The sequence below is a fragment of the Falco cherrug genome, chromosome 5 (assembly GCF_023634085.1).
Source record: "Falco cherrug isolate bFalChe1 chromosome 5, bFalChe1.pri, whole genome shotgun sequence".
In the NCBI taxonomy this organism is placed as follows: Eukaryota; Metazoa; Chordata; class Aves; order Falconiformes; family Falconidae; genus Falco; species Falco cherrug.
In genome coordinates, this window is record NC_073701.1 from 17,919,425 (window position 1) to 17,945,545 (window position 26,121).

The following is a 26,121-nucleotide window of genomic DNA, read 5'->3' on the forward strand; positions in this document are numbered from 1 at the left end:
ACTAACATGCTTTCTTTCCCTAAGATCCCAAACCAGTGACAACCCTGGCAGCAGGTCATACAGCTCTCACTGCAGTCAACCACAACCACAACAGGGTATTCAAGCCCCATGATGGGCTTTCACAATGATGCATTTCAGGTTTACACCTATATAACTGGGGCTGAAATGTTACCCATCAGTACTGTTACTGTGTGGTTATACCTGAAATTGTTGGGGAATTCAACTAGCCTGCATTTCATCCCTGGATGAGTAGCTGCGTTAGTCATGCATGTAAAATCATACGGAAATGGATTTAAGAGAGTAAATAGGACCTTTTTTACGGTTTTGTAAAATATAGGATCCACTTAGTTAAATACCTGAAGTGTCCTTCTGTATTCATCTGTCTGTCAGGCAGTCTGAAATTATCAGCAAAACATAGCCATGTTTGCATCAGCTATATCACAGCACCAAATTATAGTTTTCAATCAAAAAAAGTCACTCAGTAAAGTCTGAGATGCTTGCTAGAGCCTGAGTTGCCTGGTTATGTACGCACTGCTAATCAACTGACGATATTAATCTCTCTTGAACAATGTGAAACTTAAAAAGTATTTCATGAACCTTCTCTAGTGCCTTTCTACGATTTCTCATTTTCTCTAGTCCTCTTAAGATTCCATTGTTCTAAAACAAACTGGAGTCTTTCTCAAATACATCTTTGAAAACAATTGTGAGAATAATTTCAAGGTTAACTCTACTCACTCCTTGTATTTTCTTAAACAATTCAGAGAAAAAATGCCTGACGGTCATGTCAAAATTTTCATTATATGTCTCAAAGAAATTAACTGTGGTAAATCACATATTATTCTTCCCTCAAAGCTTGAACTCATATATAATTAAACTAAAGTTAGTCTTGCCTTGGCTCCAACTGTACCTGCTACTCCAGTGAGATCATACATTTAGAATAGCAGACAATGAAATATAGCTAGAGAACAAAAAATGCCACGCATACTAGCACAAGAAAAGCAAAAATATCCAGCTTGCAACGCTGCTGTAAGAAGAAGATGACAAAGGAGGTTTCTAGTCAAGGGATGGGGCAACAAAATATTGATCTTTGTAACAAAACCCACCCTTTCAACTCAAAAAGCTAGTTTTAAAGGAAACAGGGCTGATCTTTAAAATCAAAGAACAAGTCTTGGGGTTACAACACATCCCTTCTGCAGCATCTTCTCTGCCTAGGCTGGAAGAGTGGTTGCTGTCCCACTTAGTTTCTGTAGGAAGTTTTCATTCACTTGGTCTGAGTCCGTGTGAATCCCAAGGCCTGACCTCACTGGCAGTTCCCTTTTCAGCAACAGCTTCATCAGAGCCTTTACTCTTTAGGTATTCGGTGTCCTCAGGCTGCTTTCTGAACATATTACTGTGAAGAGTAACACTGTCTTCCATACGCAAGGCTTGAGCAGATACCAGGGATGGGAAAAAGCACTGCTAATGTGTTATTATATCTAGCAGCAACATCACTGAGTGGGAAATACAGACAGCCTTTCCTGTATGCTAGTACCCTACACGTACCACTCGACTGAAGAAGCTCTAGCCTGTCGTGCTTTCACTGGTGTGCACAGCAGCAGCATAACAATTCTGACTTCAATTATAGTGAGCACTGAAGCCTATTTGATAACAGGAACAATATACACTTTCTATTCAGGTAATTTGCTGGGGCTAATATATTAATCACCAGACTAGCCTCTTTCCCTTCCTGAAGCACTCTGCTCTGCCTGCTCTGAACCACGACAAAACAGCAATGGAAATCCTTCAAAAGTTTGTAGGTGATGCCTTCCAGAAAGGATCTGGGTGACGATAATTATCTAACATTCAGTTCTGAGACACGAGTTTTACATTTCTCACAGCAAATCCCAACTACCTCCTTCTTAAACAAATGCAGCAATCAATAGCTATATAAACCATACTTGCTCCAGTGAACTTTTCCTTCCAGTGTCTGCATCTCTCCCAGTATAGCAAGGAGAAGTGATGACTTGCCACAGCCAACTTGACCCACAATCATTGTCATCTGACCTATAATAATAATAATAACAAACACACTTTCAATAAAGAAAAATCTCACAATTCTATTCAGATCCACAAGGCTCAATTCGATCCAGTTCTAGAAGCCTTGAACTAGTTGGTTATATTTGTTAGCATCCACTATGTAAATGGCATATTAATCTATAGAAATACACATTAATGGGCAGTATGGGTATACGCTAATCTCCAATGGAATGAGACTATTGCTTTGACATATATTATCATACACTGTATGGGACTGTGTTACTTTATGGAAGTTATTTAGGGTCAAATGATATAAAGTGGGGAGTGATTATTCAGTCTGGGGTTCCATAAAAATTTGGACCAATCTAATAAGTGACTGCAACTGAAAGATGATCCATTACTCTTTTCTGCTTTGCTGTACTCCTCCTTACCCCACCACCACTTGCCTACCTTCAGTCCTACTCTGTAGTGGCAATGGTGCTTCTCAGGTCTTCCCATAGACTAATTGAACTCACTGTGCTCACTAGTGCATATACCAGGCAAGCTTCTCACCAGCTGGGGAGTTAAGGTCTTACTGAGGTAAACTATTATGCTGGCTCACTCAGCTCATGAACCCATGGCCTTAGATTGTAAACACCTTGGAGCAAAGACCTTCTGCTGGTGTATGAGGCACCGGGACAGCACAAAGTATGCATCCATGTATAGGCCAACAATGCTACAGTGAAACAAATGATACAGACTTTGGGATTACTTAATAACTGTGATATCTAAAATGTGCCAGCCTAAAGTAATAACCTATTTTAAAACTAAGCACTTGATAGGGTACAAAACTAAAATATAAGACTAATAACATGAAATGCCAGCAGTGTTAGGAATTCTACATCATTAACAACAGCAATAATAATGACAGAAAATCATAGTTGCTACTTTTCACACTTGTTATGGAAGTCTTACAAAACAAATCAATGTTTTGTAACCCTGCGGAACTCCTAGCCAAAAGACATTGAGGTTGCAAGAAATTACAGAACCTCAGCTGGACAAAGAGAAATTCACTGAAAGAGAAAATCATTGAGGATTTCTTGACAGGCAAACTGCATGAGGCTCAAGGAATTTTCTGAGATGAAAATAGCTGTGAGCTGGGAGACTGTAATGTTGACGCATGGCAGAAGAAGTACAACGTATGAGTGCTGCCCTGTGCCCCCACTGGTAGACACTGTTAGAAACAAAATACTGAATTAGATAGACCCATGGTTTGAACGAGTCTTAAGTCCTCCCTCTTGGTTTTTTTAATTTGTCTGTTGAAAATTATAATGAATATTTTTGCAACCATCTTTGTCATATTTATTCTTACTCTTGACTTTGTTCCTGTTATTGTAAAAACTACATAAACTATATAGGTATATAAAAACCATCTAACTTTTTATTTATAGTACTTTAGGCTAATGATACAGCTATATGACCAATATAGTTCATGAAATTGTATACATCTTTAAGCTTAATTTTTTCTTATAAAAACCTAAATGTGTGATTTTGTGCTTTCCAGAAAACCAAGAAATGTAATTAGTAACAATTTGATGTTACATATTTCATGTTTAAGGTGTGCATTTATCCTACCTGTTGGGATTCGAATGTTTATGTTGGACAATGTAGCTAAACCACTTCCCCATGAAAAGTATCCATTGGTCACCTACAAAACAATTACCACATGTCAGATATATAAACACTTGAGGGGAAAAAAAACTAGAATGCCTAGTTTGGATTTAAAATATGTTACTAAAATAAATCTGTGATTAATAGACATGGTGAGGTAGGCTCATACACACACACACATAAAAAAAAGCAAGTTAGGTTAGTAAAGATTGCCAAACTCAGAAAAAGTTGTGAATAAGGAAAGTTATACACACACACACACATATATACACACACACTGTATGAAATGTAATAAAGGGATGATGGGATGATCTTGAGTTGAATTCTACCAAGTACTGGTAGTTGTCAGCTATTTTACCAAATACTCCCAGTTGACAACTGGGAGTGGACATGACAACTGGCAGTGGACATGGACATTTTTTGCTTGGAACATGTGTGTGGAGGAAAAGCTGGCCTATGTGACTTAAAATAACGTCATAATAAACGTAAAAAAATTACTCAAAAGCCTTGATCTTGGTTCTAAGAGTGAAAGAGAAGTGCATGAAGGGAAAGTCTAAAAAAATCTTAACTAATGTCTACATATCAGATTATCTGAGTTTTATTCCTTTAGATTCACTACGCCTCTTTGTTTCCTGAGAAGACAGGGAATCACTATAAAGAGCCGGTCTAAAATGAGGAGTTCTCACTTTATTTTTAGCTAAAGTGCTAATATATTTAAGGGCTTGTTCTTGCAATGGACTATTTGCCTTTGGAAGAACAGCAGCAACTGGGCACTATCCAGTACCGTTGCAGGAGGACCTGCTCTGTGTAAAGAATGAGACAATGTTTTCAAACCACCTTGATTGCAACATCATCTATCTCCACAGGACGTGTTTGCTTCCTTGTTGGCTGTTCATAGCTTTCAAGCTGATACCTCAAGGGCTGCCTCCTGTTGATGGCCTTGGTGTGCTAAAAAGTGAAATGAAGAAAGGAGAAAAGCTGGAATTCTCAAAAGAGGACAGCATTTCATTCCCTATAAAACAAACAATCTGTTCCCTTTCTTACCACCATTCTAGGTCACAAGAAGAAACCAGTGCTTTTCAATATATGTGATAATAAAAACACACTACTGTACTGTGATGCACACAATGTAATGCCTTAACGACCCTTAACTGAAGCACAGGAAATACCTGATTTTTGGTTTCCCACACATAACCATCCCAAATTTCAGCTCTGTCAGCCTCCTCAAACCACTAGGTAAGTCTGCCCTACCTGAGGTAGCTCCAGACAAAGCTATGTCAGTAAAAGTGTAATGGCGTGCAAAGTTACCAGTTTGGTTCCTGGAAGTAGAACAGCTGCAGGAGCAAGAAGCATATCAAATTAGCTTGTGCAGAGTACCTCGCTAATGTGTAATAGTGATTGTGGAGCCAGCTCTTTCAGAGCTACCTGTGGTATTTGTAAGCGCCACTGTATTTGGCTGAATTGGTGTAATCTTAGTGATTCCTTATGGCTGGGTTACCTTTATTTTTCCCTCTCCCCATCATCTAGACTCTGTCTCTGTAGGGCTAGGCAAAAGGTGGACAAAAGAAACAAAATAAATGCTGAAACAATTTCATTTTTGTTTCCTTTATTATAATAGTTAACCCAGATAAACAAGAAAGACGTTGTTTTGGGTTGGCAAGCTAATTTAATTCAGCTCAAAATAAAACTTATTTTGTGCTAATCCTTTCTTTCTGTTGCTGTCTTCAAGTTTCAGTCACACTTCACATTCTATAATCAGTTTTAAACAGCTGAAATATCTACCTTTAGAAAAACATGAAAATGAAAAAATTAGCTTTCCCCAAATCATCTCCCTTGAGGATTTTTGCCCTCGAATTTTCCTCAAATTCATTATGTGTTTAGCACTCCAGAAACAGCATCTTTTATTTTCTATTTCACAAAGTTTGGTGCTGGTTTTCCCACCTCCAGTTCTGAATTTCCCAGAGCAGCAGTTGGTCCTACCTAAAGATGCCCAACATATGATGGGTTGCACTAGCAATATACAGTACAAACCCCACAATTACAGCAAATGCACCTGGGCCTTTTATAAAATCTGAGAAGCATGAATTCAAACCATGTGTAAATGTGTTGGTGTTTATGGGGTCTTTATTACTACTGGCACTTCAGCAATGCTTAAATATGTTTGGGGAACCTTCACGTCATAGAAACACAGAGATCCCAACACAGAAGAGGCAAAACCGGACAATATTAAAGTCAGGTTAGAAGCCAAAACTCCCAAGCCCTATCAGCTAGGCCACGGGCCTTGTATGGGTCTATATGGCCTCTCTACTCTGAAATTCAGTGTCATAAAACAGAACTTACAAGTCCTGTGTGCTTCTTACAGGATTCATAAGCTACAGAGCTGTCCCCACCTCTCCAGCTGTCATCTCCAATCTCATCACTCAGGAGAAACTCATTCAGCTTCTGTACACTTGGAAGAAAACAGGACAGTGAGTTAAATGAACCCAGGTTTCCAGGAGTACATTTCCATTTTTGTGCAGTCCAGCCAGCAGGATGTATCAGGAATGTTCCAAAAGGAGTTCAAGGGACACTTCTGGTGTCCTCTTGGACTATCTGCCACCCTGATGGCAAATGAAAAATTATTTATGTGGAAGAAGTGCAGAGGAAAATAATTAAATATCATACGGGTAGCTGGGAATGAAGAGGAGAGCTAGTCATGTGAGTGCCACAAGAGCTCCGTGGAAATGGTTTCTATCCTGCCAGGCTTCTCTCTTCTGTGCCTTTCTCATGCTTACGCACAGCTGGGATGCACAAATGAGTCATTCATCCACCTACATCCTCTGAAAATGCCATCGCACTAGGTGCATCCTGAACACAGCTTTTGCATACTCTGCATGCAAACAGGACTGAGTACTGCACAGCACCTGGCTCTTTATCATTCTGGGGAAGGGATGAACAAAAGCACCATGGTCATGGTCATGGTGAAGCTATGTTACTTTGCAAAAACTATAATCAAGGTGCATTGAGCCAGAGCCTGAGAAAGCAGAAGGTCATATCACTTCAGATCAGTGATTTGAACTTTAATCTGCAAATGGGAAAGTAGTCCTGTTTCCAGGCCTTTCTGAGCATTTTGTGTGAAATCATCAATACATGTTCAAGCCACAGAGATACTGACTGGTTAGCACGAAAGCACTGCCATTCCTTTGTCATTGTTTCCTTCTGCTGTTCCTATCTCCTCTTTTGAAAGGAAAATTTATGTGTCTAACTCCCACATCAGAATTTCAGTCTTGTAGAAGGTAAGAGACCTCATTCTGATTATCTCCCTAAGAAGATATCAACTATTACTTTGCATTTGAATGAGGACAGGTACCCTCAAAAGCTTTCATGGTGCTAGAACTGCTTTTTAACATAAAATGGAGATTCTGACTGAAATATAAGCACTTAATCATAACGCAAATGAGCACATACTCATATACATGTATTTGATTGATGATAGAGTCACGGAGTGGTCAAGCATGCATTCTTCATTCTTCACTTGGAGGACATGATGTTCATGGCAGAAAGATGTTAGGAAGTAAGTCTGCCAAAGGGTAAAGTTTGTTTTGGCAAATACGGTCTTTAAATAATGTCCTGAGGGGTGGCCAGCAGTGTTAAGGAAAATGTACGCACCATTTTGATATTAGGGCTATGCTAAACATAGTGCAGAGATGTAGAGGCTGGGATGATTTATAAGGGAGCCTTGAGATTTTCCACTAGTCAGAAATAATTTTCAACCTAGGGAAAATGTCTCATGTGGCCCTGCTGCTGCTTTGATAAAAATAAACCCTATTTAATTTTTTTTTTTTTAAAGTGAGTGTGGTGCTGGCAAATGACAGCTGTAGAGCCTGAAGTCCCCTTGACTACTATTCATTACTACTGTTAGCCACCAAAAAGAAGCAGTGGCAGCAGCAATGCAATCAACATGCCTCTCTCTTGACAAGAAGGAAGTACATTTTCTGGCTGGAAAAGTTAGTTTGGTCTTTACATCCTGCTAGTGCTTGGCATCTGACACGTTGCTACCAGTCAAGTGTCAGTTTGTGCCTCTTGGGACATTTTGGCAGTGTGCATGTCTACATAACTGCCCCATGACCATGACTCTTTCCATATAGACCACTGACGCAACAGCCAAAAGCTCCCTTGAGACACACAAAGTGCTCTATAGCCCAGCATGAAGGAAGTTGTTTTGTTGGGCTATTTGCAGAAACAAATGTCTGAACATACAAGTTTCTGATGAAGCAACACATTTTATGAGTTTCTTTCCCTTTTTTTTTTTAAATCTGTTCCACTTCATGCCAACTTCCTTGCTGTCCTGCCATGCAGATCCCTAACCCTCACAGATGAAACTCCCAAATGTCTGCCTTGTCACGCTCCCTCTCCTGCATCTCTTTACTGCTATTCAAGGGAATGGCATTTCCTCTATACGAGAAGTCCTGTAGGGCTCAGTTTTCCTTGAGTAACTGGTCCTTCAGTGTCCAATGTTCCTCCATCCACTCTCTTTCCTAGAGAGAGTCCATGCAAGTGCTAGACAATGAGAGGCAGGACAATACCAGATTCTCACTGAAAGCCCAATGCACCCTGTGTGGAGGCAGAGTTAAGCCAGTTGCTCTTCCTTGCATCAGCAGGACCAGTCTTGCTAGATAGCTTCACACTTCACACTTCTCTCATCCCTGTGTTGACAAAAACCCAGAAAAGTATAAGGTAAAAGCAATGGTGGGTGGTCACACTATGAGAAGAGGAGCATATCCCAAGGAAGGTCAGTCCAGCTCTGACTCTGAATTGCCAAACCTGATGAAATTATTAAAAAATCGAACATTTCCTTGTTTCTGTATCTTGCAGAGAAAAGAAATGGTTAATCTGATTTGTCTCACATTCTTGAACATTTGAGTACCACCTCTTAATCCTCTGCCGTGTGAGCATGTAGAAATAACCTTTTTCTCCAGCACCTTCCCAGTTGTGTTACTGAACGTAGGTGTTGAAGACTTGGAGAAATTAGAAGGGCCACTTACCTTATGATAGCCTTGACAGCAAAACGAACCACAGTGGAGAGCAGGAACAGTGGTGTCACCAGGATGTGAAATAATGACAGTGATGCAAAGGCCTGGGCGGGCTGCAGCGGCTTCTCACTGGTATATGCGTAAGTCACAAAGGTCTGTCACATCAGGAAAAGAGCATGTCAGGATAAGGGCTCTTGAAAAAGATGGACAAGGACAGCAAGCAAAATATTTTGCTCAACAAAGGCCGCTAAATATATACCTTAATTTACTGGGAATCCCAGTAAACTGAAAGGTGTCTTCTATTGAAGTGAAAAAGATTTTTAAAGCTTGCCAGTGATTTCAAAGATTTACACATTTCAGAATGAAAAAAAAAAAAAATTCTTAGTAAAATCAAAGCATATAGTTTTGTAAAGAATTGACCTCAGGGTTTAGAGGAAACAGACAACCCAGAAATATCAGTAAGAACCTAATAAATCTTAGTTGGTTTTTTTTTTTCACAGATGCAGAACTATGGTCCTGTTTCATCCAATTTTGTTACACACTGTCAGCATACTCTGAGTAATGCACTCAGAATTTGGTCTATGAAGACTCCTTACTCACTGGCATGCCATAGTCCCTCTAGTGTATTAGGCTGAGATTTAAACCTGGCCAGAAGACAAGTAAATTTTGTTTCTCCTTAAACTGCAGAGTACCCTTTCTTGCAAAATGAAATGGGGGCTTATACTGCACTTTGAAACAGAAATGATTTTCACTGCTAGACAATAGAAAAACAAAGCCACCCGAACCCCCTTCAAAATGAGAGCTTCTCAAAATGGGTCTTCTTTCAAGTTGCAATAATTCCTTTTTTTCTTTCTTATAGCAAAAATTTCTATTTCTTTTTGTGTTTACCAGTGCAAACCACAGCTAGTGAAATACTGGCTCTGAGAATGGCCATTTTCAGTGTCATTCTATTGTACAGCTGGCAGAGCCATATTGTCTCATCTGCTGGTTTTATGAGGAATATGTCCTACAATAACAATGGTATCCCTTCTTTTTTTCTCCCCCATTCTTTTTCTCTCCCTTTTTATAAGGAAAAGTAAAAAAACCCATATCTTACTGCAAGAACTGCTGCTATTGGTATGGCTGCATTCATAAAAACTGTGAAAGAGAAATAAAATAGGCATCAGATTGTATGAAATAAAAAAAAAAAACCACCAGTTTTACAATCAGTTGTATGGCATTAGAAGAGGGCAGTTATTTCCAATTCAGTTAATTAAAATTCCCAAAGGAAAATTGCTCTGCCGGGAGACATTTCCTTCCATGACAGAGAGAGGTCTCAAACACACAAATAAGCCAAGGAATTATCTCATTTGTATCTCTTTAGTGAACTGGGATAAAAAAGTTTTATGTGCACAATTATTATGCAACACAACTAAAACGTTACCCTCTCAGCTCTTCTACATCACAGAAAACACAATTTCTTTCAGACTAATTTATCTTTGCTATAATCAAAGTTGCTAATATTATCTGGAGCCTCCTTACTATAAAGCAATTCATAGCTGTAATGTCATAATGAACACGACAGAAAAGTTACTGCAAAAAAAAATCAGCAAGATATACTCAGTATTTTCAAGTTTCTGTGTTATATATTTGTCGTGCCTTTTAATTTTAATCACATTCCATACACACACAAAATGTGATAGGCACAGCTGTATCTTGCTTTAGTTGAAGTCAGGAGGAATGCTGACATGAAGAACAGGATCTGCTTCAGAGAGCTAAAAACATATTTACTTACTGGAAAGAGATGTATGAAGTGCAAAGGTTTTGAGACTGGTGAGCTCCTTCATTCTTGTTTCTTCCACACTAGTACAAAATATGTGCTCCCAGGCATACAGCTTTAATAACTTAATGCCTTTTAGAATCTCATTGGTTTTCTTTAATCTTTCAGTAGAATAGTCCTTCATTTCAAAAGAAAGCAAGTATAAGAAATTGATAATGGTTTGTAGTTTTAACGGGAATGATCTTTTCCTTTCACTTCTATTGTAAAATTCAGTAAAGATTTATAATTTTGTTTGTGATTTTGTACAGGGTTTCAGTTGCTATACTGAGTAAAGCAATATAAAATTACTTGTTCTTTGGAGATATTAAAATGCTTACAAACATGAGGGGAAATTAAGTGACCCTGTTCTGAAAAGAAAAACAAACCAAAACATCACCTGCATCTACCTGCAGGTGGAGGGTGAAACTCGGGGAGGTGGATTAGTAGGTCTGTGGTATCCATAACAATAGACATACAACTACATGTGTGTAATTGCTGCTACAAGATTCATTCTGGAATTCATACAGACCGGTCATGAAAATAAGTGAGATGTTTATTGATATATTTAGCTAATTGCCCCTCACCAGAAAACACTAATTAAAAGTTTTGGTAAAATCGTAATCCAAAAGATGTCAGAGGAACTCAGAAAAGAGCAAAAAGAAAGATTCAGACCATTTCTGAAATTATGCCAAGATAAATCCTCTGTTGGTATAAATTGGCACAACTCAACAGGGTTGATGTGTGCTGAAGATTAGGTCCATCCATGTATAATTTGCTTACTAAATATTAAGATTAAAAGGATCTTTAAATATTTGACAATTCAAACATCAAAGGTTGATTCTTTAAAGTTCAAGGATCACAAGAATAAAGTTAAAAATTAGACAAAGTTTCAGAATCCATTTCTAATTGGCGAACTAAATTAGCCAGCAAAATAAATTTAGAGCTCTGAGGAATGAACAACAGATATTAATCCAGTAATGTCAGGTGATGTTTAGAGCATACCAAAGCTTGGGGTGAGAGCATAAAGTCTCCAGTCATTTCAGAGGGGGGTTGTACACATTCTTTTAATACTGTCCTCCTATAATTTATCAGCCATTTGTATTGTTTGCTTTCATCCCATGAAATACAACATCTGAATGTAGGAATAACATGCTTTCATGGAACTGAATTCAGATGAAACTGTGCTGGTTGGGTGAAAAATACTCTGCAGAGAAGACAGGTCACAGCGCACATACTTTTTTCAGATTCTTGTCTGACAAATGTCAGGAAGGAAGAGATACTGACCCACAGGAAAACAGAAAGGGAGGGATGACGGAATTAAGGGATGGCTCACCCAAACCTCCACAATGAATATTCACTAACAATAGGAACAGAATCCAGAACACCTGGTTCCCTGTTCTCATTTCTGAATCACAAATGTCACTGAAATAATTTACTTACAAGAGTGCTCTTCTGAGCCTCAGCCAACTTGGTAGCTATGAAGTACTGTATTGGAGCTAACAGTACAATGACAGCCGCACCGACCAAGGCACTCACTCCGAGCAAATTATAGAGTAGGATCACACCCATTATTATCTATAAAGAAAAAAGTGACATTGAAAAAAAAGGAGATTTGAATATGCCAGAATGATAGCAAGAAAAAAAGAAAACAACTTGTTCTTCCAATAAACAGTTAAATGGTTCATAGAATCAGCTGAGCCTGGACTTCAGAAGGTCATGTTTAGTCAAGTGTGGGAAATGAACCCAGAAGCCTTTATTTTTGACATTAACTACATAGTTTGTGTTACTGCGTGGCAGTCATAAGTCCAAATGAGGTTTCCACAGAACTAACGGAGCACTAAAATGATGGTGCTTGCCCCAGAGCTTTTTACAGAATCACTGGCCTCAAGTATTATTTACACTGGAGCTCCTTACATCACTCTGGAAGTATTCAAGGGTCTTAGGACTGTTGTGACTCAAGTTGCATTCTGTTGTAGTGGTCCTCTTGCAACTGCAGGGAGAGGCATGTCTAAAAGGCACTAAAGTATGAAGCAGATGCGCTGGGAGTGACACAACCTGAGCTTGTGCATCAGTATCATGTAGCTCTGTAGGAAAATACCAAGATGCTACCTTAGCCCTACAAAGTCTTTGGGAACACTTCCCACAGAGGTTTACCTGGGAATGGCTCTGATGCAACTACCATGATTCTGGGTCCTGAGTTAGTACAAGCTCTACTACATAAGTATTTTTATTTAAAAGCTCCACTTTATGGTACAGAGATGTCCTCAGGGATAATAGGGCACACAGAACAGGTTCCCTACTTTATATTTTTGTTATCTTTTAAACAAGTCAGTTCTGTCTTTAAATCTGCCTTCTTATTATACAATATCAGAAATAAGAATAAGTGGAGTTCAACATTTTGACAGGATTATTTAGCTTGTCAGGCTTCTGTAATGTAAGTTAGCATACCTAGATGCCATTTTCTTAGCAGACTAACACAAGGTTACAGGTAGCCATTTATACTTGCATAAACTGAAGTCCTTACTGGGTGCCTGAACCTGCAATGAATTTTTGCCCTGATAGCAGGCCATAATTGGTGGATACACAATATATTTTCTAAGATTCACCCCGATCTTCAGAGGATATGGCTATAAATGATCATACTGGATGGATATAAGTTTGGTATTTGCTACTAGCTGTTCTGCTCGAGGAGGGGGCAGCCTTGACAATTACTGTTTCTTGGAACATCCCTTGAAGCTCAACTCCTTTGTATAAGGCAAGACAGGACAGTACTATCACCTTTCCCACAGTGGTATAGTTATAATCCAACTCATAGGTACCAAAGGTTAGTTTCTTCCCTCTCTTTTCCAAAAACCAGCCAATTGAGCTTATTACCACAGAAAGATATATTACCACAAAACCAGTGTCATTGATACCAGCTGCATAATATTTTGAGAAGTAAATAGTATTTGCCTTTCGATTTTACTGTTGGAGCAAAAGTGTAAGGTAATTGCTATGATTAAGAGCTTAAGAGCAGAAGGAGCCCTGTTACATCCTTGGCAACAGATGCTTACTCACCAAGTGCACTCATCAGATACAAATTCATGGGTGATGCTATGCTCATTCCCAGTCAAAGCTATGGTCAAGCTACTCGTGTTCCCTGTCTCCTGATTGTCTGAAGGTGAACTACAGGGATCAGCAAAATCAGAAGCTTCCTCAAACCAGCCTTTTACAGTAGTGGTGAGGAAGGCCATTACATTTCTACAGTGGGTGGGACAAAGACTTTATTAGAGACAAATGATGGTGAATTTAGGCTACATATAATTATCCACCAGCCACAGCAATCAGATTAGCTGTTCATTTAATAACATTTGAAGTATTAACAGCAACACTTTCAAATTAACCTGGATGTGAAACAATGACTTAAAATGAAACTGTCTGTATTATTTCTAATTTCTGTTACCAAGTAAACTTTTTTGTCTTTTTCTCCATAAATTATTTAATGACTCTCTAAATGCTACCTGATCCATTAGTAGTAGTAATATTGTTAATTATTGTCAAAGATTACTGATACAGTTCCAGGAATTTCAGCAAAACAAATCTGCTAGAACAGTAGGTTTTGTGCCTTTTTAAAGTTGTTTAATGTCAGTGAGATTACCCATAGGAAAGGACCAGGCCAATCCCACTCCAAGCTAAAATTCTGAAGGTGCTACAGGAGTCCAAGTGTCCTGGAAAATCAGCATGGCTTAGGTCATTAAGTCATACAGCATTTTTGAAGGTTTCCTTCAGGCTAATAATTTTTACCTTTCGTTCTTACAGAACTTTCCCAGCCTTGCTAAGAACCAGATGTTTACAGTAACTAAGATTGTTTAGATGAGAGCCTCTCTGAGCATTTCATGCAGCGCACTGTCGGTGCTGCTGTCAGTCACGGAGCAGGATTCAATTGCCTTTTGCTCCTGCTGCAAAACACAGTTAGGAGTGCACGCTGCAAATGCAATACTTAGCGCTGGTCAGATGCCTGTGCTGCTGCCCTGTGGCAGAAATAAAAGTAATGACTTGTGCCAGTAGTGGAAGAAATATGAGCAGGGAGAGGATGACAAGTCATCATTCTTAAAGTCACAGAACACATCCATGACATGGAAATTCTGCTCAAAAAAATCCTCTCTCTTTACCGGCCCTCGGAGACACAACCTCCCCGCCTTCAGAGGAGATGATGGGCCATGTTTCTGCTTGTTAGTCTTCTGGAAAATGAGTGTGAAGTCCAAGTTCCCCTCTGGATTTGGTAGTAGTCTCACAGACATACTCTTTTCAACCAGCTTGGAGGATCACTGAAATCAGGCCCTTACTTTGATGCTCTACCTGAACAGGCATTGCCCACAGATTGGGGCACAGGAACAAGAACCACATTAATTGATTTGTTTCTATGGCAACCAAGTTATTGATTTGTCCCAGCGTCATCTCTCCCATGGACAAGTTGGATGTAGAAAGCCTCAGGATCTTATTATATATCATTGCCTGTAGGAAAGGAATAAAATGGAAAATATGAAAATGATATAATTACAAAACAACAGCAGCAGCAGGACGTTTCAAACTGTGGTATCAGTCTTTACTTAAGATAGCCCTTCTCCCAGTCTCTCACCTGACATAGAGAGAGAGATGGAGACAGAGTGAGAGAAAGCACAAAAGAGAGAACTGACTTTAAAAAACTCCAATTCCTCTTAAAAGGTTTGTTGCTTAATGCAGACCTAAAACAGAACAAAATGACAACAAAACGTCAAAATTCAGGAGACTGGGCAAAGATCTTTTTTTAACAGACATTTGGTGAGCCTGCTTTTTTGTGACACTGTCTGTCAAAGAGACCCTTGTTTCTGATAAAGTAGTTAAACTCATGCTATGAAGTTTTGAGCAGGGTGGTATGTATTCCTTTGGTTTTCTCTCCTTTACCTGGCCACCTATTTCCATAAAATCTGCAGGAACTTAACAGTGTTTAAAATTAGTCAGGGCTTGTATCTACCACAATTTTAAAGACAAATATTGTGAGCCCAGTCACAGTTATAACCAAATATCAAACACTGCAGCTTGAAGGAAGTTTTTAAAATAATTCTGTGCTCTTTGCTCTGTTTTGTCCATGTGCAGGGTAGATCCTGTAGAATTACTCAGAAATGCCTACAGACCATGGCGAATTACATCAGCTCCATATGGTCCTAAGAGTTCCCATTTTGGCAAGTGGGAGTCACAAAAGCACAAGGAAATAATCAGGTATTCTTTCTTCACAGATAGTGTGTACCTTCTATCCTGGGAGAAGGCAGAAAATGTTTGAAAGAGCTACATCAATCACAGTGTGCACAAAAAAAAGAAGCTTCCACACCAAGATGGTACTCCTATGGTTAGTTACACCCGGCAAAGCATCCGTTCCAGCTTCCGTTTTGCACGCAGTGCTGCTGCTGTCTGTGGAGTCTGGTCTGTGGAGATCCCTGCTACAACCCACCCACATTCTGAGCTGGAGCTGCTGGCTCCAGTTCATAAACATGACTTTCACAGAGGGTTAATGGATGCTGGGTTTAGCGACAGTTTTGCAGACGAATGACTCCTGTCCCATCCCACGGCACTCTGTGCAAAAGGGCATAAGTATTCAGAATCACCACTCACAATACATTGGCAATGTTCCCGTAAAACATAGCTCGGCCAAAGATACGCTGCAGATGACTCTGTTCACAGTCAGCAGAAGTAACCAGCAGAAGCAAACGAACAAAGCAGATGCAGAGCAAAACTGACACTGCTTATCTTCATATACTAAACATCATCTGCAAAGGTATGTTCTTATAGGCACAGAGTGAGTGTTAAACTTCTACATGTTAGTATGATGGGTTTAGTTTTTAGCAAAAGGAATTGCTGCCATTAGTTTGGCTATGTCAGTGATACCACTTTTTCCAGTTTTCTGTATAAAAATACAGTGCATATCTTCTCTCGAACAATTGTTAACTGAGTCTTCAGATAAAGAACAAGACAAATGAAAGTACAAAGCTCAAGTTATTATTAGTGAATTTCTTGGCAAACCATGGGAACATCTTTGCTCACCAGTAAAGCACCTCGCAGGTTGATGCCTGTTTCTGTAGTCACATAGTAGGATGCCTGCAAGAATGTCCTCTGCAAGATAAGGGCCAGGAAGAGAAGAACTGCCAGAACATAAACATTCCTGAGGAATTCCTCTGAGGAAAGATATGAATTTGATGGATCCTTCACCTGGAAAGAAAGGAAAGAATTATGAAAGTGCCATAGGAGTGATTGTACGTTCTTGAGACACTGGAAACAAGAAAATCCAGTCATTGAATTAGAATAAAAATTATTGATGGTATTATGGGAAAGTAATAGAAATTAGATTTCTCACTGCCTTATGTTACCAAAATAATTTGGATACAAATTGAATACTCCATTCATGTTCCAAAGACTAAGGATCTTAACTTTTAGCAGTTCTAAAATGGATTGGTTTTAGCAGAACAGGGACAATGAGATCAACGTGACTCCTTATCTTTAGTTTCTCCATTGAATTCTGGTGATTTGTAGGAAAGAAATGCTACTCAGTAGAAAATAAAGCTCATTCAACCTGCGCCACAAAGAAACTGCAAGAAAATATCCTTTATTCTATAGGATTAGTTACTTATGTTGCATTTGCATGTTACGGAAAAAATTCCCTCCAGAAATATAGTCTATGATACCTGTGAATTCTGAATAAAATATGAGTATATATGCCAGTGTTCCCCACAAAATGAGGTTGAAATGCCTCAATGGGGAAAAAAATCTTATTTAAATCACTTACTTGTTTTCACTTTCTAGTTTTTATGTTCACTGTTCTGCTCTGTTTCAGGCAGAAAAGGGAACAAATGTACCAAAATACTGCAAGGAAGGATGTTCCTTCAGTATTTCCGATCCAGCTGGAAGCAGGATGTACTGGAATTCTTACAAGGAAAAAAAAAAAAAAAAAAAAAAAAGGAAAAAGCCTGTTCTACTGAAATACCCAGCCTGCTTCTGAGATGAAAGGTTTGGGAAATACTGGAAAGTAAACCATGTGCCTAGCCTCTTGAAGATTCCTTCATCACTCTGGATTTCTGTCACCCACCGTGAGACTGTAGGCAGGAGAGAGGTGCTCCAACCTCCAGGCTCACCTCACTGTAGTGATCCCAGCCTCTCCACTACACACACCCCCTCTGCCACAGGCAGCTGACACCCAAAATGTGTGTGTAAGCACCCAACAGTGTTTTGAAAAGCCTCAATGTCTGTAAGACACCTAAATACCACTGAAATAATAGGACTAAGTGGCTCAACCAGCCCAAGACTCCTTGAAACGAGGATTGCTTAAGTGCATGGCTGGTTAGATAACTATATTTGAAAACTCTTCTCTTAATGTTCTGCCACATCTAACTTCCCCATGTTTACATAGTGGGGATATCAATAATAAAATAATATTTGTAGGTACCTTTATCAATGTATCTAGAGTTCTCAGAAATTATGGGGGAATAAGGATACATTTATATTAATTCACATTAATTTAAACTAGAGAGAATCTAAAGGAGAAATGCATAACCAAGAGAAAGTTTATAACCAAGAACAACCAAGAGAAAGTTTATCAAAATCCATAAATTAAAAGAAATGCATTCTGAAATGTATCCAAGAGAAACAGTGACTGTCACCAAGCCAGGCCCTTGGAGTGGTTTCAAGTTCTCCAATTATTTTAATCTTCCCTTTAGCCAGTGTTGATTAAAATTAAAAAAAACCCAGAACTAAAACCACTACACTGAATTGTACAAAAAAATAAAGGAAGTAGACATGGTACATATTCCTAAATCTGAGATCCAGAAATGAACATTTTCAAGCTTAAATACCTTGTTTGCTCAAAATGGAAAAAAACACCCATTTTTGAAGGCAAAATATGCACTTTGCCTTTTAACTCCGTGGTTCAAATCCAACACATGGAGGTTCAAGGATGATAAAGAGCTTTATTTGATAAGCTGCACAATTAAACTCTCCTTCAGTACAATGGCTGAATGAGAGTCTAAAGCCAAATTCAGTCAAGAAAATGAATGTCGGGAGTAAGCAGCCAAGAAGATGATATTTGGATAGCGATGACAGTCAAATGCTTTATCTGGAGGGGAATACGTTATTCCATTACATACCTATCTGCTCATTCAAGTACAAAACATTTACTGCATAAAGTGTATGGAGATGTTTCTGTAGAAGACAGAAGCAGGAAAATTTCTTCATCATATTTTCTTTGCTGTCAGCTAGTAAAATAATTTGTATGTTTTCACTAGTTACTAATAAATCCTTTTACTTATGATAGAAAATGTTCTGTATCAGAGGCTTGCTCAGTGCTTAGAGGTGATCTCCAAAAGTTCAGTCTTGGTGAAACTTGAAATGATCTGTGAACTAGTATCTTTTGTGCACCTCTAGTATCAAGAATGCCATTGAATAAAGTGGATGCTTCTCAACTTCTCACATGAGCCAATGCATTTCATCACAGCAACAAGTAGTATAATCAGTCACAAGTAGGGAGTGACTACTCTTGGTTTCCCAGTGGAAAACAGATTTCAGAAAGCTCAAGCCTGTCAGTGGAGTACAAATGGACAGATGGACAGAAATTAAGCAAAATTCCTAGACTCACCCTTGCTGGATGCATCATTGAGGCACCACCAGCGGGTGTCCTGCCTGAACCGAACAGGCATAGCTGCATAGGAGCAGAAAAGCTATTCCTTCTCCCCAGAACTGCTGGGATGACTCCACCAAGAGGCAGACAGCTGGGCAACTGTGGGAAGCCTCCGCTACCTGTGTCACATTCATACCAAAGACTTCCACTACTTAGGTTTATAACTTGACTGTCATTCACAAAAAAAATAATTTGCTTGAAAGAAACAAAGAAATAATACAAAGATGGTCATAGATGTATAAAAGCATGCAGCCAGACATATTCAATACCTGGTAGGAATCTAGAACTACTACCAAAGTCTTTCAATCCATGTTGTCAGGTTACCTTTTCTGTCGTATTTGTATTGTTGGTTGTATTCTGGAAGCCCTGGACAATGCCAGAAATGCATAATGGCCCAGCAAAACCCAGCAAGTCAGCCAAGTAACGGAACGTGCTGCTGAGAAGAATTGGTCGGCCAAAAGCACTGTACATGGCTAACCATATGGAGGGACTCCGATTGGGCTGGTCTGCTACCTTTTTCTGGAAAACAGAGAAACAGGTATCAACGCAACAAGAAGAAGCCTCCCTGGCTTTACATAGCAACTTCCATTTCATTTCTGTCTGGATGCCCAAATGGTTCCTGAAGGGTGTTTTGGACTAGGTGAGGTAGCAAACATGTTGTAGATATCAACAGTTTTCAGCCATTCTTCACAGCAAATTCAAATCCTGCCTCCACTTGGTAGCTGTGGTTTCTCACCTCTAAATCCTACCACTTTCCTGAACCTGTGAATGCAGGAATGCAAACACGATTAATCGCACTGGCACGTAGCCATAGCTCCTTGTCACATGTGCACTCAGGAAAAGGTCTGGCCTTTCAACCCCTTGCTCAAAGGGGTAATCTCGGCTTTCACAGTAGCTGTGAAACCACTTGATCCAGTAAAGGCTTCTGATGTGAGAAAGGGCTTGAAGGAATAAACATGGACAGACACCTACAACAACATCATTTAAACTTATCTGGATTTTTTTTTTTCTATCTCTTGGAAGCCTCCCAGGAAGACACACTTCAGCTGATCTCTAATTACTGTGCTCAAAAAGATGAAAGTAACAGGCTATGTTGGGAGGTAAGATTAAATCAAATAAGGGTCCTTTCTAGCCTTCAGTTCTGTGAATGTATGCAGTATCAGAACTCTCGCCCTAAACCACCAGCCAGCAGCTATCTCTTTATCTAGTCAGAGGAGTTCTGGTATTTCTGAGGTCCTTTCAATCTAAAGAAGAAAGGGTTTTAGTGAACAGATCCATGGTCTGCAGAGTGCTTCCTTGCACTTCAGGCAGCAGCTTTTGACACTTTAAAAAAGCATCTGTCAATTTTCAAGTAGCACAGATGCCTGTAAATTGTAACCCAAGCCAAGCCCTCTTGAGTGTTCACAGACATTTTAAGTATAGCCCAGTAATAACAACGCCCTGCCCCAGCAAATTAACCAGAGAAAAGCAAGTGTGCTGTGCTCTGCCTGGCTGCCTCAGGTCTTTTTTCTTCTTTTCTCGCCTTTTCCTTTTATGCCACTTCAACTGTGGGACAGAATATCTGCATGGTGCCAAAAATGTACAAGTGTACAGGAGGGCCAGAGAGCTGCGTGCTGGCTTCTAGAGTTCAGGCCAGGCTGGTCATACCCAATGCCAAGAAGCTTGGTACAGAGAAATAAGAAGCATGGGGACAATTTAGAGCTAACATTTCCGAAAGTGTTGAGAATGAAACTGCTTTTTCTGAGGAGAGGAAGAGCAGGAGGGCCTCACGTGACCTTCCCAGGCAGAAGGCTCTGAATTCATTGTCTACTGGGTTTTGAGCCAGAGTGCACTGCATGAGCCACTGCTGTCCTCCTCAAACCAACAACCCGCATTTAACGGTTTGATGGGAGCTTGGCTAACTTATTAGGAAAACACATCAACCATCTTCTGGAAAAAGTTGCACATACTATTCTGGGCATTCAGTTAAGGGTGAATTTGGTAAATGGCAATGACAAATCCTTATTTCTTTAAAAAGATTTTACTATTTTAATAGCCATTTTCACTACTACTACAATTGACGTAATTGTCATCACTACATGAAATCTATTTACTTTTCATTGGCAAAAATATTAAATTAAATTAAATTACCTAATAATGTCTATTGCTAAATGCCATTTTTTCTTCTTTTTTGATCGGGACTTTAAATTAGCTAAAGTATCTAATGAGGAGGGGGGAGAAAGAAGAACAGATTTTTCTTCCAGTCTTAAGCTTTTTTCCAGAACAGTTCTTGAGGCCCAGTGTTATGGGCTTGCAGTATGGCACGTTGTATGTGCCAACCCTATCCTCTATTTAGGTGCTGAAGGATGATCTGTCAATCACCACTCATTATAGCTCTCTGATGACTACTGATGTTTCAGAAAATCCACAACTGAAAGTTTGGCCAGTGTCATAAGAATTAAATAAAAAGCTCTGTCTGGGCTTTCTGCATCAGAAAAATGTTATTACAAAATGATTATTTCCTGCCTTTTCCCAGTCCCTTTAAGCCTCTGTGGTTTGGGAAGCCACCTGAAGCCACGAGATTCTCCTCCTGGGCATGGGGGGTTGGAAGGACATACTTTCCTTCTAGAAGGTGAGAAGAAACATCTTAAAACATAATGTTAAAAATTACCCAGTTAAAGAAAAGGAGAGGAGCTGTACTGAAGACAGGTGACAGTTGCATCAATACAAGTATGAGCTTAATCAGTTTACACAACTGTGCATCTCAGTGTTCGTTTAAATTTGCAAGGATTATTTTTGTTAGAATGGTCAGTAGCATTTGTTGTTGTGTTAATCAGCCAGGCTGGACTGCTGTTCTCACCTATGGCACTTGCTTAGGTTTTCTTTGCCTTTGTCACCTGCCTTTGAAATCACTGTAATTTTCTCTACCATGGGCACTCAACAGTTGAAATAAGGGCAAGTGAGACAGCACTCGCTGGTAAATCAAGCCACCTGTAAGGTATGCCTCAGTAAATATGGAAATCTGACTGTTCCCTTAGTGCTGGAGCTGACATGTCAGCCTGCTGCTGAGGGGCAATGCTCTTCCCTCTGGTTTCTAGCTAACACACTTTCTTTCCTCCTCTCTTTGCCGTAACAGGTAAGATCCACAGTGGCATGTGAACAGCAGGTATAGGAAACTAATGGTCCTGGACTTCAAAAGTTGCTTTTGCTATCCCATCCCAAAAGAAAAGCTTTCTATTGACCCTTAGGGCAAATTACATGGGATTTAGGTTGATGGGGTAAACCAAATGTAATATCAATGTACTAAATCTGCTTGGGGATATGTGATGTATGATGCATTAGTATGTGCTTTGAAACATCTACATTGCTTGTACAGAAACCAAAACAAAAGTCAAGCAACATCAGAAGCAGGATCAAATTTTGAGGGGTAGATGTTATGTGAAAGGACTACCCACATATAGTACATTGGAGCCAAAATTTGGCTGTGAGAGTTTCATTGCATATCATTAAGGACTACTTTAGCTTCTTAATCTTACTAAAGAATTCTTTCTCTTCAGCAAAAATATCAATTAATGTAGTAGGAACTTTGACCGTGTATTAAAGAGAACATATGAATTTAAGGTCGAGTCTAACCCTATGTGCATCACTACTTATTCTGCAGAAGCAACCTTCCTATCTACAATTAGAATTTCTCCAGGATTCTTAGACAGGTATGACAAAAATACTATAGGATGAGGTATTTCTGTTTCTATACGAGACTTTCCAGAAAAGCAAAAACATATAGCAAGTCCATCTTTTAGAATATTTACTGATGTCAGGAAATAACGGGATATGGAAAGCCACTTGCAATGTGGTTTTTTGGCAAAACTTTGTTAAGGAAAAAACTCAAACAGCATATTTAAGTAAGATTAATTATCAAAAGAGCTTGTTTTAACTGTAGTTTTATAGTATCTTCTAATTTGAAAGAACATATGCCATGTTGTTTTCTTATGGTATGCTGTGTTATGCTGCGTTGCCAAACACAAACTATCTACAAAACCAGTAATAAATGACCCATAAATAACATATATCTCTTTAAATAATATAAATAATAAATGACTCCAATAAATGAAGTGATTACCAGACTAATAACTAATTAGAATGTTGATCACCAGTTATTTAGCCTTGTATTGTCTCATACTTAATATTATAATAAAAATACTGATAATTGGTTTTAAAATTCTATATACAAGAAAGTAGTATTAAAATTTAATTGATGTTTTGAAAAAAATTACTTTTAACTAAATAATTTTGTATTCATAATGCTAAGAACTGATTGGTGAAAATTTGAAAATGTAAAAAAACCCAGAACAGAACAGCAAATTCAGATTTGTCAACTGAGACGTGTTAGCTTAGGTCTCATGTCAGTGAGCAAGCCTTCCTATGGCAGGAGCTGGAACAATTCTGTCTAAATAGATGAGTATGTATTTCAGGAGCTGTCCACTGGCATTAAAGGAAAAAAAAGGTTGAACCCAATGTTCACAGACTATGTTCACAGGTTATGCAAGTGGCAATACGCTATTTTAGCAGAATATAGCAGCCATAAAAAGTTAATCTCAGAGCTTCTAGTTTATGCTTCTGTATGCTTGGGACACAGGTTTAGTAAACAGTGATTTTGAGCAAACGGTCAGCAAAATTTAACCTGACTCATTTCCCTCATGCTTTTATTTGGTAGAGAATCTTAGCTGGTTTCAGTTCTCTTAGCATGCAGAAAGGATAGCAAGACAATGTCACATTAGCTATCTCAAAGGCATTTTACAATACAGATTATTCATGGTCATGTTCAGCGTCTTTCATCAAGGCGTGATAAGGCAGCTTTGGAAAGGGGCAGAAGCTTTCTTTCTGTGGGGCCATGGAGCACAGCTGAGATCGGCTATTTCCAGGCACAGGCAGGGTAACCCCAGTTAATCCAGGGGGCTCCCTTCACCAGCTGCAGAACATTAGTGTAAAATACAGTCTGGCAGCAGAGACAGTGACATATCATCTCTTCCAGATTGCAGACCATGCTTCAACCTGAAGAATTTTCTTAATTCTATAGCTGTTTTCTGACCCAACCGTGCACAGGCCAACACATTTCTCCCTGGAAGTGACCTGCAGCAAGTTCCACTGCCTGTCTCTTTGGATTGTCTTTAGCCTTCTGGTTTAACTTTATCTATGAAGTATCAGTTTACTTTAGGGTTACAGCCTGTTTTCGATTATTAGAGGCTGTGGTAATCTCAAGACTTTAAACAACTACAGAAACCAAAATATCTGCTGTAAGCCAGCTTTATAAACATAGCTGCATGGGTACGTTTCTGCAAGTCTTCATAGGTGCATGATGCACACTGAGGGAAGCTATACACTGAAAGTTTGCATTCATGCACATGAGCAATAGCACACTTAGCTTGCCTTTTGGCATCTGAACCGCATATTTGTGCAGACACACACGGTATCTGCAGATGTAAATGAGCTACAGAAGAATGCTTGCTCCCAGTCATGGTGCCTGTCATGAGGAATGGCACAGGGACTCAGATCCTCGGCGCATGTAGGTGCCTAAGACTCTTGTCTCTTTAAGTAGGATTTAGGCACCAAATGCTTCTTTAAGGAGCTGGCCTAAGGGATGCACTTCTCCTTTGGTGTGAAAAGCTTAGTTCCTATGACTCAGTAGTTTTCTGCTTAAAGCAGCAGAGTCTTGGTCTCTAGTCTCTAGACTTTGTGAGCATCAACTACATAAGGAAGGAGAATCAACCTAAATCTATTAAAACAGATTGTATTGATTATGGTTTCATTTCAGAGAGCACAGAAAGGAGTCTCTAGCTCCATCTCTGCTGGGAGCAGAGCTGCTTCTCACAGATTCCCCTTGAACTGCAGTTCTAAACCATACAATGTGTGGAAACATGTTTATCTGGTGTGTGCAGGAATAGGATTTATATGCTTTTTTCCTACATGCTACATTTTCCAAAGTGGCCTCTGAATGCCTGTATGAATGCCTCTGTTTATGCTTGAGAATCGGCATGTACATACAAATCAGACAGGCAGGCACTTGAATCCTTCCTCCTTTCTGCAAAACAAAATCTTTCTTTTTTTTGGCAGAAACCACCAGCTTTAAGCACAAATGAAACACCACAGTTTTGCCTAGATACATCCAGAAGTTTCTCTGGAAACTCCTGCTCTATGCAATGAGTTTGCCCAACTATGTTTTCTGTACTGTGTCTGGCTGGGATGGAGTTAATTTCCTTCATAGCTGCCCTTATGGACTGGTGACTAGAACACTGTTAAGACACCGATTTTTTGGCTATTCTGGATGTATGGTTTTGGCTATTTCTCTTTCTGGAGAAAAAAGTGAAGATGAGTTATTCCAGCTGGAACTATGGACAGAATGTCTTCTAATTTAACATGCTGTCATAAGTAACAGAGTTTCAAACAAAGCTTTCACTTGTAAAATGAGATCGAGCAAGTGATCAGTGTTATGGGTTTAGTTTCCAGTTGCTCTCGAGCTGGCAACTCTCCCTTCTCTCACTTAAAACCAGTAACCATTAGATTGCAACTTCCTAAGCCAAGTTTCACCTTGGAACAGACAGTGCTAAGTTAAACATTCCTAAAACTAGGCTTTTGTAGAAGCAGAAAAAATTCAAAGCGACACTATAGTTTCTAAGGCCAAACAGTGACATGAACATCTGTAGTTACCTTTTGTTCCTCATATGCTTCTTTGAGACAAACGTAATTTGTCAGTGCTCTCATTGCAATTGGAAGCTTTCCAATCGCCTTCAGATCCACAGGTTTCTTGTGAGCAGATATAATAAGAGTATTCATCCACCAGTAAGTTGCCTTTGACAGCAAATTGACAAAGGGCTGCAGAAACCTCACCCCCAGATCCTGTAGATCCTCTGGTGGCTTTACTTTCTGAGGGTTCATGAAAAAAACATACCTCTGGAGAGAGGAAAATAGACAGCATGTGCTCAGGAATT

The 26,121-nt window shown here is 39.3% G+C and overlaps 1 protein-coding gene across 7 annotated transcripts in view; it reads right to left on the reverse strand.

The window, feature by feature from the left end:
- The window catches only part of ABCC9 (ATP binding cassette subfamily C member 9), a 74,504-nt gene that overhangs the window by 35,205 nt on the left and 13,178 nt on the right, over positions 1-26,121 (reverse strand). For 4 of the 7 annotated variants that reach the window (XM_055711764.1, XM_014287028.3, XM_027797403.2 and 1 more), the window contains 13 exons: positions 25,841-26,083; positions 19,481-19,675; positions 16,534-16,698; positions 14,815-14,970; positions 11,917-12,051; positions 10,453-10,615; positions 9,775-9,815; positions 8,691-8,833; positions 6,007-6,115; positions 4,504-4,614; positions 3,631-3,703; positions 1,938-2,043; positions 357-395 (listed from right to left, as the gene is read on the reverse strand). In XM_055711764.1, the coding sequence (XP_055567739.1) occupies positions 357-395; positions 1,938-2,043; positions 3,631-3,703; positions 4,504-4,614; positions 6,007-6,115; positions 8,691-8,833; positions 9,775-9,815; positions 10,453-10,615; positions 11,917-12,051; positions 14,815-14,970; positions 16,534-16,698; positions 19,481-19,675; positions 25,841-26,083 (1,679 nt within the window). The remainder of the gene's footprint in view (positions 1-356; positions 396-1,937; positions 2,044-3,630; positions 3,704-4,503; positions 4,615-6,006; positions 6,116-8,690; positions 8,834-9,774; positions 9,816-10,452; positions 10,616-11,916; positions 12,052-14,814; positions 14,971-16,533; positions 16,699-19,480; positions 19,676-25,840; positions 26,084-26,121) is intronic. The other 3 variants (XM_055711766.1, XM_055711767.1, XM_055711765.1) reach the window with 1 other exon arrangement.